General features: G+C 42.9%; 1 protein-coding gene and 1 pseudogene across 1 annotated transcript in view; both read left to right on the forward strand.

Annotated features, from left to right (window-relative positions):
* Positions 1-12,567, forward strand: part of LOC126105408 (glutamate-gated chloride channel-like) — a 187,222-nt gene that overhangs the window by 142,478 nt on the left and 32,177 nt on the right. The window contains exons 8-9 of the mRNA XM_049912342.1: positions 1,762-1,896; positions 7,203-7,609. Of these exons, the coding sequence (XP_049768299.1) occupies positions 1,762-1,896; positions 7,203-7,609 (542 nt within the window). The remainder of the gene's footprint in view (positions 1-1,761; positions 1,897-7,202; positions 7,610-12,567) is intronic.
* LOC126103714 (5S ribosomal RNA) lies at positions 3,283-3,400 on the forward strand (annotated as a pseudogene).

Consider the following 12,567-nt stretch of genomic DNA (forward strand, 5'->3'; position numbering starts at 1 on the left):
CTACTTTCATCCTTAGTATTTGCCCAGCAAGAGCAGGAGGTGATCCCTGATCACAAGGCTCTTTGTCAAAGTCCTCGGTTAAATTCGATATCTCTCTGCAGTGTCCCATCAAGGTTAATGTGACACTGTCGATGGCTGTTTGTACTTCGGATGCCGACGTAAAGATCTGCTGCCATCTGTCATTAACAGCACAAACAGGACACTACACAATGCAACACTCATTGACGCCAGCTATAGAAGACTGTTGCAGGTACTGGAATGCCTGGAATGCAACCAGTCCAATGTCACAATAAAAAAAGAAAATCAAAGAAAAAAAACTTCTATCATTGGGACGTGATTCACACGACCTTATTCGTTCATTCATTCATATATGTGTTAAAAAAAAATGACAGACAGTATCACAGGGTTGCAGTAAATTGTGATCGATTTCAACATGCAAGGAAAGATTTCGTTCTTTTCAAAATGGGTGGCAGATTGCGCCAGATCAAATAATATTAATTAATGTTAGTTAATTTACCATTTATTATTGATTTTATGCTGTATATAAATTATTTTGCCTCGTTCCATCTGAATTTAGTGAATATTTGATTTCCACCAGTTTCATTGTGCATTTCAGTAAATGTATTAACCAAATTACGAAATAAAATACTTGTATACAATAGATACCCTAAATTATTTTGTACCGATAGAGAGTTACAATCGGTCAGGACCTATAGATAAAACTAAAATCTTGGCCTTTTTAGACATTCATCCAGTAAGAAGAAAAATAGTCCTCAGCAACAAACCGATAGAACAGGTAGCCCATTTTAAGTATTTAGGATGTGAAATATCATATGATCAAGTATTTAGAATGTGAAATATCATATGATCAAGATATGTATATACAGAAAAAGTAATTCTTATCAGCGTACATGTGGCACAATTAGAAGGACACATAAGGGTAAAACAAGACAAATACAGAACTGAAATTTTATAAAGTCATGGCCATTCATACTATGTTATATGGGGCAGGAAGTTGGACTTCGAGAAATAAAGATTTACGGCAACTAGAAGCGTCGGGAACCAAATTTCTAAGATCTAGTAAAAGGCTGCAATGGGAAAGACAAAATTAGAAACGAAGTAATTAGCGAAGAATTGAGAATACAACCAGTAATCCAAAAGGCAATCCAATACAAAGAAAAATGGAGAGAATGTCTATTTCGTATGTCACCACGAAGACTTCCTAAACTAGCAATGGGTTATAAACCATGGGGCAAGAGAAGTGTGAAAATACCAAGGATTTATTTATTTAGTCGTGTGGTTAGGACCCCCCGTCGGGCAGGCCGTTCGCCGGGTGCCGGTCTTACAATTTGACGCTACTTCGGCGACCTGCAGTCGATGAGGATGATAGGATGAGGACAGCACAACATCCAGTCCCTAGGCGGAGAAAAATCCCCGACCCAGCCGGGAATCGAAAACGGGCCACGCTGACCATTCAGCTACCGGGGACAGATAATACCATATTGAGACGGGGATAGGCTCTAGGCCTAAACCTGGAGAGGCAGAAGGAGATAATGAATCTGATTGTCAGGCAAGCCAATAGGCTATCGATTTCTAACTCTTTTTAATAACTCTACGAGTGAGCTTTTCAGGGGCACTGAAAGAGTTGAGCTTAAGAAAAGAATTCTCAAAGCAGTGTACTAAGCTCACTGTGGAATGTCTTCGCCACTTCCTGGCGAGTCAAGTTTCTTAGAAATTTTTTCACGAGTCATTGTGTTGCAGATGGTTGGAAGACTGACGACGTGGTGCTCCTGTGGAAAGACGGCGACCCTGTGCAGATCATGAGCAACCTACACCTGTCGCTCTTCACTCTTGAGAAGTTCCTCACGGACTACTGCAACACCGCGACGACCACAGGTACGGCAATGGCCTCTACTGGAGCATCGGCCACTCTGACCAGGGAGAGAGAAGGGTGATGGTAAAGATGCAACCAACAGTCATACTCTCTAAATTTGTGAAACTGGATCTACTGGTCGTTGAAACACTAATAGTTAGAAATTACTGTGTTTCTGGTCTCACTTGATCCCTGTTGACGACCATGTGCTACAATATAAGAGAATGAGAGTGACAGAGGGCTAACTCATAATTGTGGTGAACAGATTTTCTTCCGACCCATAACACAATCCTTGAAAACAGATGACATTGAGTTATGATATTTATGAAAAAGTAACAGACGGGTGCAGGGTATGGTAAGCACCGATCTATTTTCGTACTCTTAAAAAAGTGGCTTACATAAACGACAATTCAAGTAGTATAGGCACCTAGGAGACAGACAGTGGATGAAGACCTTTTATATCCGATAACCTATCGCTTACTCTACAGTTGGGTTGATGTTTTGCAATATTCAACTGTTGACACTATATTTTTTATCGTATCTAATAAAAAGTTAATGTTGTTAAAAGAGACCACAAGTCCGCTGACGTGGACAATCTAACCAACCATACGAGAAGGAGGCTGGTCAGAAGCAACGAAAAAAAAAATTGCATGACAATACACGTCTGCCTATTTTGTTGATTTTATATATCACACGACCTGTGTTTCGGGTTCCAAGCATATGTTCTAGAGTAAATAAAAGATAGTAAGACATGGGAAAAGAGTTACGTAATAAATTCAATATTTCAACAAGAATCCACAATCATGTCAGTTAACAGGAAGAGAGAAGAATGTTATCTAAGTATACTTATTCCTGCTGATTGGGTTTGCATGGTAAAAAATGGAAAACCAAGAAACCTATTTACGTTTTTCACTAGGGGTGCGGCAAGGTGGCTTTTACGTCTCTAATGATATAACAAGTCGCTATTGCCACGTGACCAAATTCCGTCAGTGCCTGAAATTGCAATCGATTGGTACAATGCTTGCCTATTGATAAAACATCAGTTCTACTGTTAACGGATATTTTTCCAGTAGTATATGTGTTTTACCAGAGGAAAACGATTTCCAGACTCTAGAGAAATCTCTCTGTCAAAACAACTACTGAAATAATCTATATTTTTACTCTTCTGTTTTATATAAATATTTGATGTCCGTTCTGTTGGACATGTCCGACAGAACAGACACCATATATTTATATATACAGGGTGGGCGAAATAAAAGTAGCCTAGAGGACAGAGAAACACAGCAGAGGAAAGAAAATCAGTACCTGGCCGAGCGGTTCTAGGCGCTTCAGTCCGGAACCGCGCTGCTGCTACGGTAGCAGGTTCGAATCCTGCCTCAGGCATGGATATGTGTGATGTCCTTAGTTATGGCAACGGCCTTGCCGCCGTGGATACACCGGTTCCCGACAGATCACCGAAGTTAAGCGCTGTCGGGCGTGGCCAGCACTGGGATGGGTGACCATCCGGACCCCCCTGTGCTGTTGCCATTTTTCGGGGTGCACTCAGCCTCGTGATGCCAACTGAGGAGCTACTCGACCGAATAGTCGCGACTCCGGTCAAAGAAAACCATCATCACGACCGGGAGAGAGGTATGCTGACCACACGCCCTTCCTATTCGCATCCTCAGTGAGGATGACACGGCGGTCGGATGGTCCCGACGGGCCACTTGTGGCCTGATGACGGAGTGCTTAGGTTAGTTAGGTTTAAGTAGTTGTAAGTCTAGGTGACTGATGACCTCAGATGTTAAGTCCCATAGTGCTCAGAGCCGTTTGAACCACTTGAAATCAGTACTAACCTGACTGTAGCAGATGCTGAAAGTGACCAACATTCATCTCTTTGCACTTTTGCGCCCTGGTCAGCAAGTTGTTGAAGGTGGATCAAAGCTGGACTGATGGAATTGCTGCAGTCTCATTCGAAATGTTTTACTGCAGTTTTTGAAGACTGTGAGCGTTTTCGTGACACACCTTAGACTTGATGACTCGTCATACAAAGTAATCGCACGCTGACAGATCAGGTGACTTGCATGGTCAACTACGGACGCGACCAGACTGACCTCCACTGTCAACTCTGTCAGGCGTGAAGACTGTGTACAGGTGCTCCAAGATTCGGCCGACTGTTTGGGCAGTTGCTCCATCCTATAGGAAGTAACTATATGGTTCTTTCCTACTCCCTTAATGCTGACGCAAATGTTTTCAAAATGTTGGCAATGTAACGCGCCGAGTCGGTGCCTGATGAAAGACGATGGCACAAATAATGCGTCGTGCTGATACGGCACACCAAACCTCGACCTTGTGATCATGCAGTGGTGTTTCGTGGAAGTTATGCGGATTATCCGCTACCCAGAATATGACATACGGTGCGTTGACATAACCACTCAGGTGAAACCAGTCTTCATCACACATAATGACCAGACCCATGTCCCAGCTATTCATTTTTATCGCAGTGAATAGCCACTCACAAATCTGGAGGCGCTGAGGAGTAGGTTTTAATGTATGAAAAAAGTCACACGGTAGGGATGCATGTGTAGGTCCAGGTGAAATATGCGTCCGCATGATCGACGTGATATGCTATTCTCCTGCGACAGGCGTCGGTTTGATGTGGTAGGACTCTTAAGCATTTTATGTTGAACTGCAGCCACATTTTCCGGTGTGAGGGCGCGTTTCTGAACTTCTTTAGCTTGTTCGAAACAGATCCCGACTGACGCAATTTTCAGACTAAGCACTTTATGCTGGTACTTTGACACCATTGAACTTCTCAGCAAACAACTGACCACACCGTTTCCACGACTTCGTTGCCACGTAACTTTTCACAGCGGACACCCGTTACTCAGCTGTGAGTACCGTCGTCCCCTTTGCACTGCTCCACGCACATTGACACAGCCCGCACTAGGCTCTGAACCGGTGTGGATCACGTAGCGGGCGTACACGTGATGTACGCATCACAGAGTGTGGTTATGTTCATACATTCACGTCCAATCGTATCCAGCAGTCCGAGCCACTTTTATTTGCCTCGCCCTGCGAGGAGGCTCTAGATACTGTATGGGGGCACTACTTGCATGTGACAGGTTGAAAATTTGGACTGGACAGGAAGCGTTTTCGGATGGCCAAGGCGCTCTAGAAAATCAGAGCATTAAGGTTCGAGTCCTGGTCCGACAAATTTTCAGCCTTCACCGTTGATTTATTTCAATGCCAGCAGTTGACTGAAGTCATGATTTCTCGCAATACACTTCTACCTTAATCCAGATACAACGGAAATACATGGATTATAATTCAACTGCTTCTACTGAAAATTAACCACCAGAATTTCAGAAAACAAGAAAAAACGATCTTACAATACACCATCACATAGTTTACAACAATTAATAAGTCACAGACGTCCCTCCACAAGAGTAAAATCTAATTTTTATATCAGACCAGTTCAGTAGCTGCTGCTTCACTTGCACAGGCTGTATGGTATGTACAAATTCTTTTTTTGTTTTTCTTTAAGCGACTTTCTATGTTGTCACAAATTGCAAAACATTTTAAACTTTTTACGCTAATTAAGGCCATCGAAGCATGATCTTTTCCAAATGCATTACTGACAAAACATCCAAGATTTTTGTTAATCATGCCTTTTGCTTTCTTCCGGTGACATTTCAGAGAAACTTTCATCCCCTAATATATATTCTTATATATCAAACAGAGAAATGAAAATCGAATTTTCATCGATTCAGCTCTGAAATTTTTTTAATGTTTTTGTTTGTTCTTAAAAATTTTCATCCTCTACTTCACCCCCTTAGGGGATGAATTACCAAAAGCAGTGAAACACGTTTTTTCTATTTATTTCTGACAGCGAAGCCAAATACAACCTTTAAGGATTTAGCTTCAGATTTACTTGCATAATAAAATACTTTAAAAAATCCCATTTTCGTCTCCTTAGGAGTCGAATTTCGAACATTCCCTTCTTAAAAGGTGCCACACCCTCTCCAAGTTTTTAGTTTCTATCCTTAGTGGTTTGGCTTGGGTGTTGATGACTCAGTGCATCAGTATGGCTGTATTTCACCCCGTTTGGAACTGAATTTCCTAAAACAGCGGAACATGTATTTTTTCATTCCAAACTGAGAAGCCAAAGATCAGTTCCCGAAGATTTAACTTTAAAAATGCTGACACACTCAAAGATATTCGTAAAACACTTCACTACCTCTTATCTGCATGGCTGTAACGGATCGTGCAGCGACGTCTCGATCCCTGAGTCAACAGATGGGGACGTTTGCAAAACAACAACCATCTGCACGAGCGCCTGCGATGGTGTACTCAACGACGAACCTGAGTGCACGAATGACAAAACGTCATTTTTTTGGATGAATCCAGGTTCTGTTTACAGCATCATGATGGTCGCATCAGTGTTTGGCGACATCGTGGTGAACGCACATTGGAAGCGTGCATTCGTCATCGCCATACTGGCGTATCACCCGGCGTGATGGTATGGAGTGCCACTGATTACACGTCTCGGTCACCTCTTGTTCGCATTGACGGCACTTTGAACAGTGGACGTTACGTTTCAGATGTGTTACGACTCGTGGCTCTGCCCTTCATTCGATCCCTGCGAAACTCTACATTTCAGCAGGATAATGGACGACCGCATGTTGCAGGTCCTGTACGGGCCTTTCTGGATACAAAAATGTTCGACTGCTGCCCTGGCCAGCACATTCTCCAGATCTCACACCAACTGAATACGTCTGGTCAATGGTGGCCGAGCAACTGGCTCGTCACCTTACGCCAGTCACTACTCTTGATGAACTGTGGTATCGTGTTGAAGCTGCATGGGCAGCTGTACCTGCACACGCCATCCAAGCTCTGTTTGACTCAATGCCCAGGCGTATCAAGGCCGTTATTATGACCAGAGGTTGTTGTTCTGGCTACTGATTTCTCAGGATCTATGCACTGAAATTGCGAGCAAATGTAATCACATGTCAGTTCTAGCATAATATATTTGTCCAATGAATGCCCGTTTACCATCTGCATTTCTTCGTGGTGTAACAATTTTAATGGCCAGTAGTGTACTTCGCAGCGATGTGCGATCGTTCCTTCAATAACAGACAGGCACGCCAAATATACACAAACTCATTCACTTACTCACACACGCGCGCTCGCACTCACACACACACACACACACACACACACACACACACACACATACAAGCACACACAAATAAAAATATAAGAAATTTTCTAGCTCACAGTCAAATAATAGTTTTGTTTAGAAACTGGGTGACAGGTCTCAAACTGTCGGCACTTTGCCTTGTTGCAGGAGACTACAGCTGCCTGAAGGTGGAGCTGCTCCTGCGGCGGGAGTTCAACTACTACATGATCCACGTGTACCTGCCGTCGTGCATGCTGGTCATCATGTCGTGGGCGTCGTTCTGGCTGGACCGCGGCGACACCGCGTCCCGCCTGTCGCTGGTGGTGGCCGCGCTGCTCATGCTGGCCGTGCAGGTGTCGCGCGTGTACGCCTCGGTGCCGCAGGTCGCCTACACCATGGCCATCGACGTCTGGATAGGCGGCTGCTTCACCTTTGTCTTCACTGCGCTGCTGGAGTCGACGCTGGTGAGCCACGCGAGCCGTTCAGACCTGCTGCGGGAGATGAAGGAGCGCGGCCAGCTGCCTCGCATGGCCACCGACACGACGCTGGACGACACCAGCCTAACGTCTCCTAAGGTAAGCCTCCACTTCGTCTAGATACACACAGTCTGCCTCTTCACTCCGCGTGCACACCTGTGCGAGCGATGCCACTTGCGAAACGCTTATATTATTACCTATCGAGTTGGAGGAGTTCTCGTTGTTGTTGTTGTGGTCTTCAGTCCAGAGACTGGTTTGGTGCAGCTCTCCGTGCTACTCTATCCTGTGCAAGCTTCTTCTTCGTCTCCCAGTGCCTACTGCAACCTACACCTTTCGAATCTGTTTAGTGAATTCATCTCTTGGTCTCCCTCTACGATTTTACCATCCATGCTGCGCTTTAATACTAAATTGGTGATCCCTTGATGCCTCAGAATATGCCCTACCAACCGATCCCTTCTTCTAGTCAAGTTGTGCCACAAATTTCTCTCCAATTCTATTCAATACTTACTCATTAGTTATGTGATCTACCCATCTAATCTTCAGCATTCTTCTGTAGCACCACCTTTCGAAAGCTTCTATTCTCTTCTTGTCTAAACTATTTATCGTCCACGTTTCACTTCCATACATGGCTACACTCCACACAAATACTTTCAGAAACGACTTCCTGACACTTAAATCTCATGTGATGCATTTTGATCAAGATTTCCTGTCATTGACCTACATCACTTCTAGTAAACTCGGTGGTGTTCATTTAACGTAGCGATGGGGTGATTCCTGTCCCGTTCTTCTCCAACTGTGGTACAACCACGTCGCCAAGACACTAGTGGAGAGTGCTGTACCTACAGTGTACCTAGGAACACTTCAGTCTAGTGACAGATTTTAGAGTCTCATGAACTAACGCGCACTAAATACCGTCATAAGTAGCATCTGCCATTTTCTACAATATTGGTTGTTGTCATATATGAGATTATGTTTCGTACGGCATTTATAGAAAGAGTTCTACAAATTTAAATGCTGTATAATAAATAAAAACTGTTTCAATTCATTGTTAATTCTTCAGTTACAGATTTTTATGACACGTAAAATTCTATGTATTGCTAAAATTTTTCCTATAAAATACTGACAGATAAGCCATACTTCGTCATTCGAACAAAATTTTCTATCTTGTAGCAGAAAAAAGTTTTATTTTTACTATGGAACATAACTGCTGTTCTTATATCTCTTAACAATTTTACCTATCTTGAAAATCGAAATTTGTGTTAGTTTCCAGTAGCTTCAGTTTCAAAATGTATTTAATGTGTAACTGCTTTTTGGAGGAGGAGGAGACTAATGTTTAACGTTCCGTCGACATCTACGTTATCAGAGACGGAGCACAAGTTCGAATTAGGGAAGGACGGAGAAGGAAAGTGGCGATGCCCTCTCGAAAGAACCATCCCGGCATTTCCTGAATCGTTTTAGGAAAATCACAGAAAACCTGAGCCAGAATGGCCGGATGCGGATTCGAACCGTCATCTTCCCGAATGCGAGACCAGTGTGCTATCCACTAAGCTACCCCTCTCGGCAGTGTTTTATTTGATTTCAGTAACTGATTGTTGGTGTGCAGTAAAGTAATAATGTAAGAAATAGACGACTAAGTATATTTGTGACAAGTGTACATTACCATGTTGTAACTTGAACATGTTTTCACATTTGAAAACAAAAAAAATTCACAGTAACGTTTGCAATTCCTGAAAAAAACTGCAGCACGTAAAACGTGAATATTATCGTTTAAATCTTGAATAAGAAAATATGTTAAATTTCCATTACAGGCTGGAAGCGAAACTCTGAAAAGCGTTCCAACGTACATCTCTCTTCCCTTATTATTCACTTATTTATTCAGTGCATCACTCTCCCCTTCTTATTTACATTCTTTGTTTTTTCATAACACCCAGTTGCGATGTGAGACAATTAGCTGCAATGCTGTCCTTCTACACTTATGATCTAATTTACAATCTGCGAAACTGGGACGTTAAATAAGGCCTTCATATCCACTTCAACTTCTTTATAAGGGAACAAGCGTGACGCCCATTGTCTTAATGCAACTACAGTCATACCAGATAGCAGTGAAAGGACCGGTTGGAGAGGTAAGTGTTGAAGGAACCTCTCCTCTTTTTCTGTATGCCTCTCCCATTCGTGCTCTCCCCGAACACCTTTGTCACCGACAGGCCATCGGCCTGAGTTCAGTCAATACCATCAGACAGTGCTATCCTGCACATGTCTGCTCAGTGCATTGCACGGCGCTCACTTGAAAATTATATGATATCCCAAAACGTCAGCTATAAAGTTTCAGCAAAGATTTTATGATCAGATGCGGACAGTTACTTATTTTAAACAATTTATTATGACTGCGAAACAATACCCCAAGATAATGCTTAGAAAACACTATAGTGAAACAGCGGCCTCACCATGTTAATGTAGTTTCGTACGTTTCATCAGCCAGGTACCTTCTTACCACCCTTCTGTTAAATTATCAAAGTATTATGTAAACAATTAACAGTTCTTGAGCGTTGCATGTTAGTTTTAAACTAAATACAAGGCAGAAAACACAGCTCTTCTGTTCCCCACAAATGACAGCACAAGCAGTGTACGTCAGGTGGTTGTTCTCCCTCATATTGATAAATGTTTTGGAGTGGAGATGGAAGGTGAAAGAGAAGAGCAGAAAGAGGAAACAGCGCTCAAAACTTCGACGAGGGGGGAGGAACAACAAACACAACTTTTAATGCAAATTTATTGCTGTTTATTTTTCCTTATCTGAAGATTTAGTGCTCGAGAAATCATTGCTATCAACCAACTTTTCTCGGATGCTTCCTTCAAAAAGACTTTTTCTGTAGCTTTTTAGAGTGACGTACGTACTTAATCCTGTCTTCCGCCGTGACCTCATCAAGTGTTTACTCAAGTAAATTCTGCTCATCTCTCATGCTCAGTTTGAAATTTCTGGATGGGACCTTCCCTTTCAAGAACCCACACATTTACTACAGGGTTGTATTGGTAGTGATAAGGGGCAGCCTCACAACCTCGTACGCCATTTCTGCTGCTAAGCTGTCAAGTTAATATTGTTTGTAAATGCGTTTATGGCCCCTGAGTTCCTACAACATCGATTTCGTGTAGCATCCCAAAATTGAAATAATTTCTCTTCTAGCAACTGTGCAATTTCTTCCTTCTTTTTATTTATATTTGGAATTGTCACCTTTTCTCTTAAATGAGTACGGGGGTTATCTAATACATGTCACGACTCTCTTCTAAAGCCAGTAATAGACCTAAACCAGTGTCTAAGTACATCAATATTCACTCATTCATGTTAATAACTGAATTTGCAGAATGTAAATATTACCTTTACGCTTTCGACGAAGCGATATCTATATGATACTGCATGGGAGATGGTAAATCCGTTTCCTTTGCCAGTCGATGTTTTCAACTCGTCGTTGCCTTTAGAAATCTGCCAGATGTACTTTCTGGTGTGATTCGGATTTAGATCACATCGATATAAATGAAAGGTCAATGGCGCTTTTCCTGAGGTTTATTTTTCTCAGAAAAGGAAATATAGCTGCTGCATTATCGGAACTCTCCAGCAGAATATATTGTCCTTCTTTGCATATTCTGTACTTGAATCCTGTGGTGTCACCGCCAGACACCACACTTGCTAGGTGGTAGCTTTAAATCGGCTGCGGTCCATTAGTACATGTCGGACCCGCGTGTCGCCACTGTCAGTAATTGCAGACCTAGCGCCACCACATGGCAGGTCTACAGAGACGTACTAGCACTCGTCCCCAGTTGTACGACGACTTTGCTAGCGACTACACTGACGAAGCCTTTCTCTCATTTGCCGAGAGACAGTTAGAATAGCCTTCAGCTAAGTCCATGGCTACGACCTAGCAAGGCGCCATTAACCATATTTAAAGTGTCTCATTTGTATCGTCAGGAGCGATGTACCACAAGGATGAATTAAAGTTAAGTATTAACGCAGCTACGTACTTTTCTTTATAGCATTCAATACGTATCCTGTTCCAGAACTCACGCCAGCCGGTGTGTGTGTACGCGTGCATTTCGGTTACCTCGCCTTGTGTCTAGACTGTCTTGTCTAGACACAACAAATCCCAAAGACATTAGAGTTTTCAACGTGAATGGCAGGTCCCTGTGAAAGCAGTCTTGTCGTGTAAAACATCAAATATCTTTTAGCTTGTAGTTCACTCGCCTAGGTTACAAAATTACAGTACAGTACGACGATCCACGTCTTTCTGGCGACTAAAACTCCGTTTCTGGACCACAGGTTTGCTTTGCCCGATCTTCTACAAATTTTCTCTCTACGGCATGTAGTGAAACATGACGCACATCTCTTGCATTCTGCGGTGACGATAATATTTCGTGTGTTCTGATATTGTCTTTAAGACCGGAAAAAAATGGTATAGGGCTCCCTCTGTTTGGCTCTTTGTGTCTTGAAATTCAGTCATCTTAATTTTTAAACAAAAGTTGCAGTACTACCTGATGAAAGTCACTGCTCTCTTCGCAAACGTACACTTACATGTAAGGCACACATTAGCGAATACTGGACAGTGGGTAGCAGCAATGTTGCATGGCCATACCAGCAGCAGTATGAATGAAGCGCAGTATTCCCGCATAAAATTTATTGGCCGGTGTTCGTTTGGTACTAGTTGCTACGTGGACGGCACCTATGATAGAACCGATTCCACGCCAGAAGTGTGTGCTTAAAGGTGTGGATCGAGCCAGACTAGGCCAACTGATTCTCATTGGCAGTTACAAACGAGCGGTAGACGAGGGGTGGGAGCATTAAAATACCTCCCCCAGCCGCCACTTTCACTGCTCTCTAGTATAAAACAGAAGTGATGTTTGAAGAATGCCACAGTTCAATGAAATAGTGTCCCTAATTCCTATGGTCCTTCAACAGTCCTCGGACAGACTTCTCTCAGATGTGACGAACAACATGGACCACAGCGACGAAAGCATCTGTAATTACACGCCCAGTACTCATATCTTTGGTGACATTAATTGCGTGGACAATA

Source organism: Schistocerca cancellata, chromosome 1 (genome assembly GCF_023864275.1).
Source record: "Schistocerca cancellata isolate TAMUIC-IGC-003103 chromosome 1, iqSchCanc2.1, whole genome shotgun sequence".
Classification (NCBI taxonomy): domain Eukaryota; kingdom Metazoa; phylum Arthropoda; class Insecta; order Orthoptera; family Acrididae; genus Schistocerca; species Schistocerca cancellata.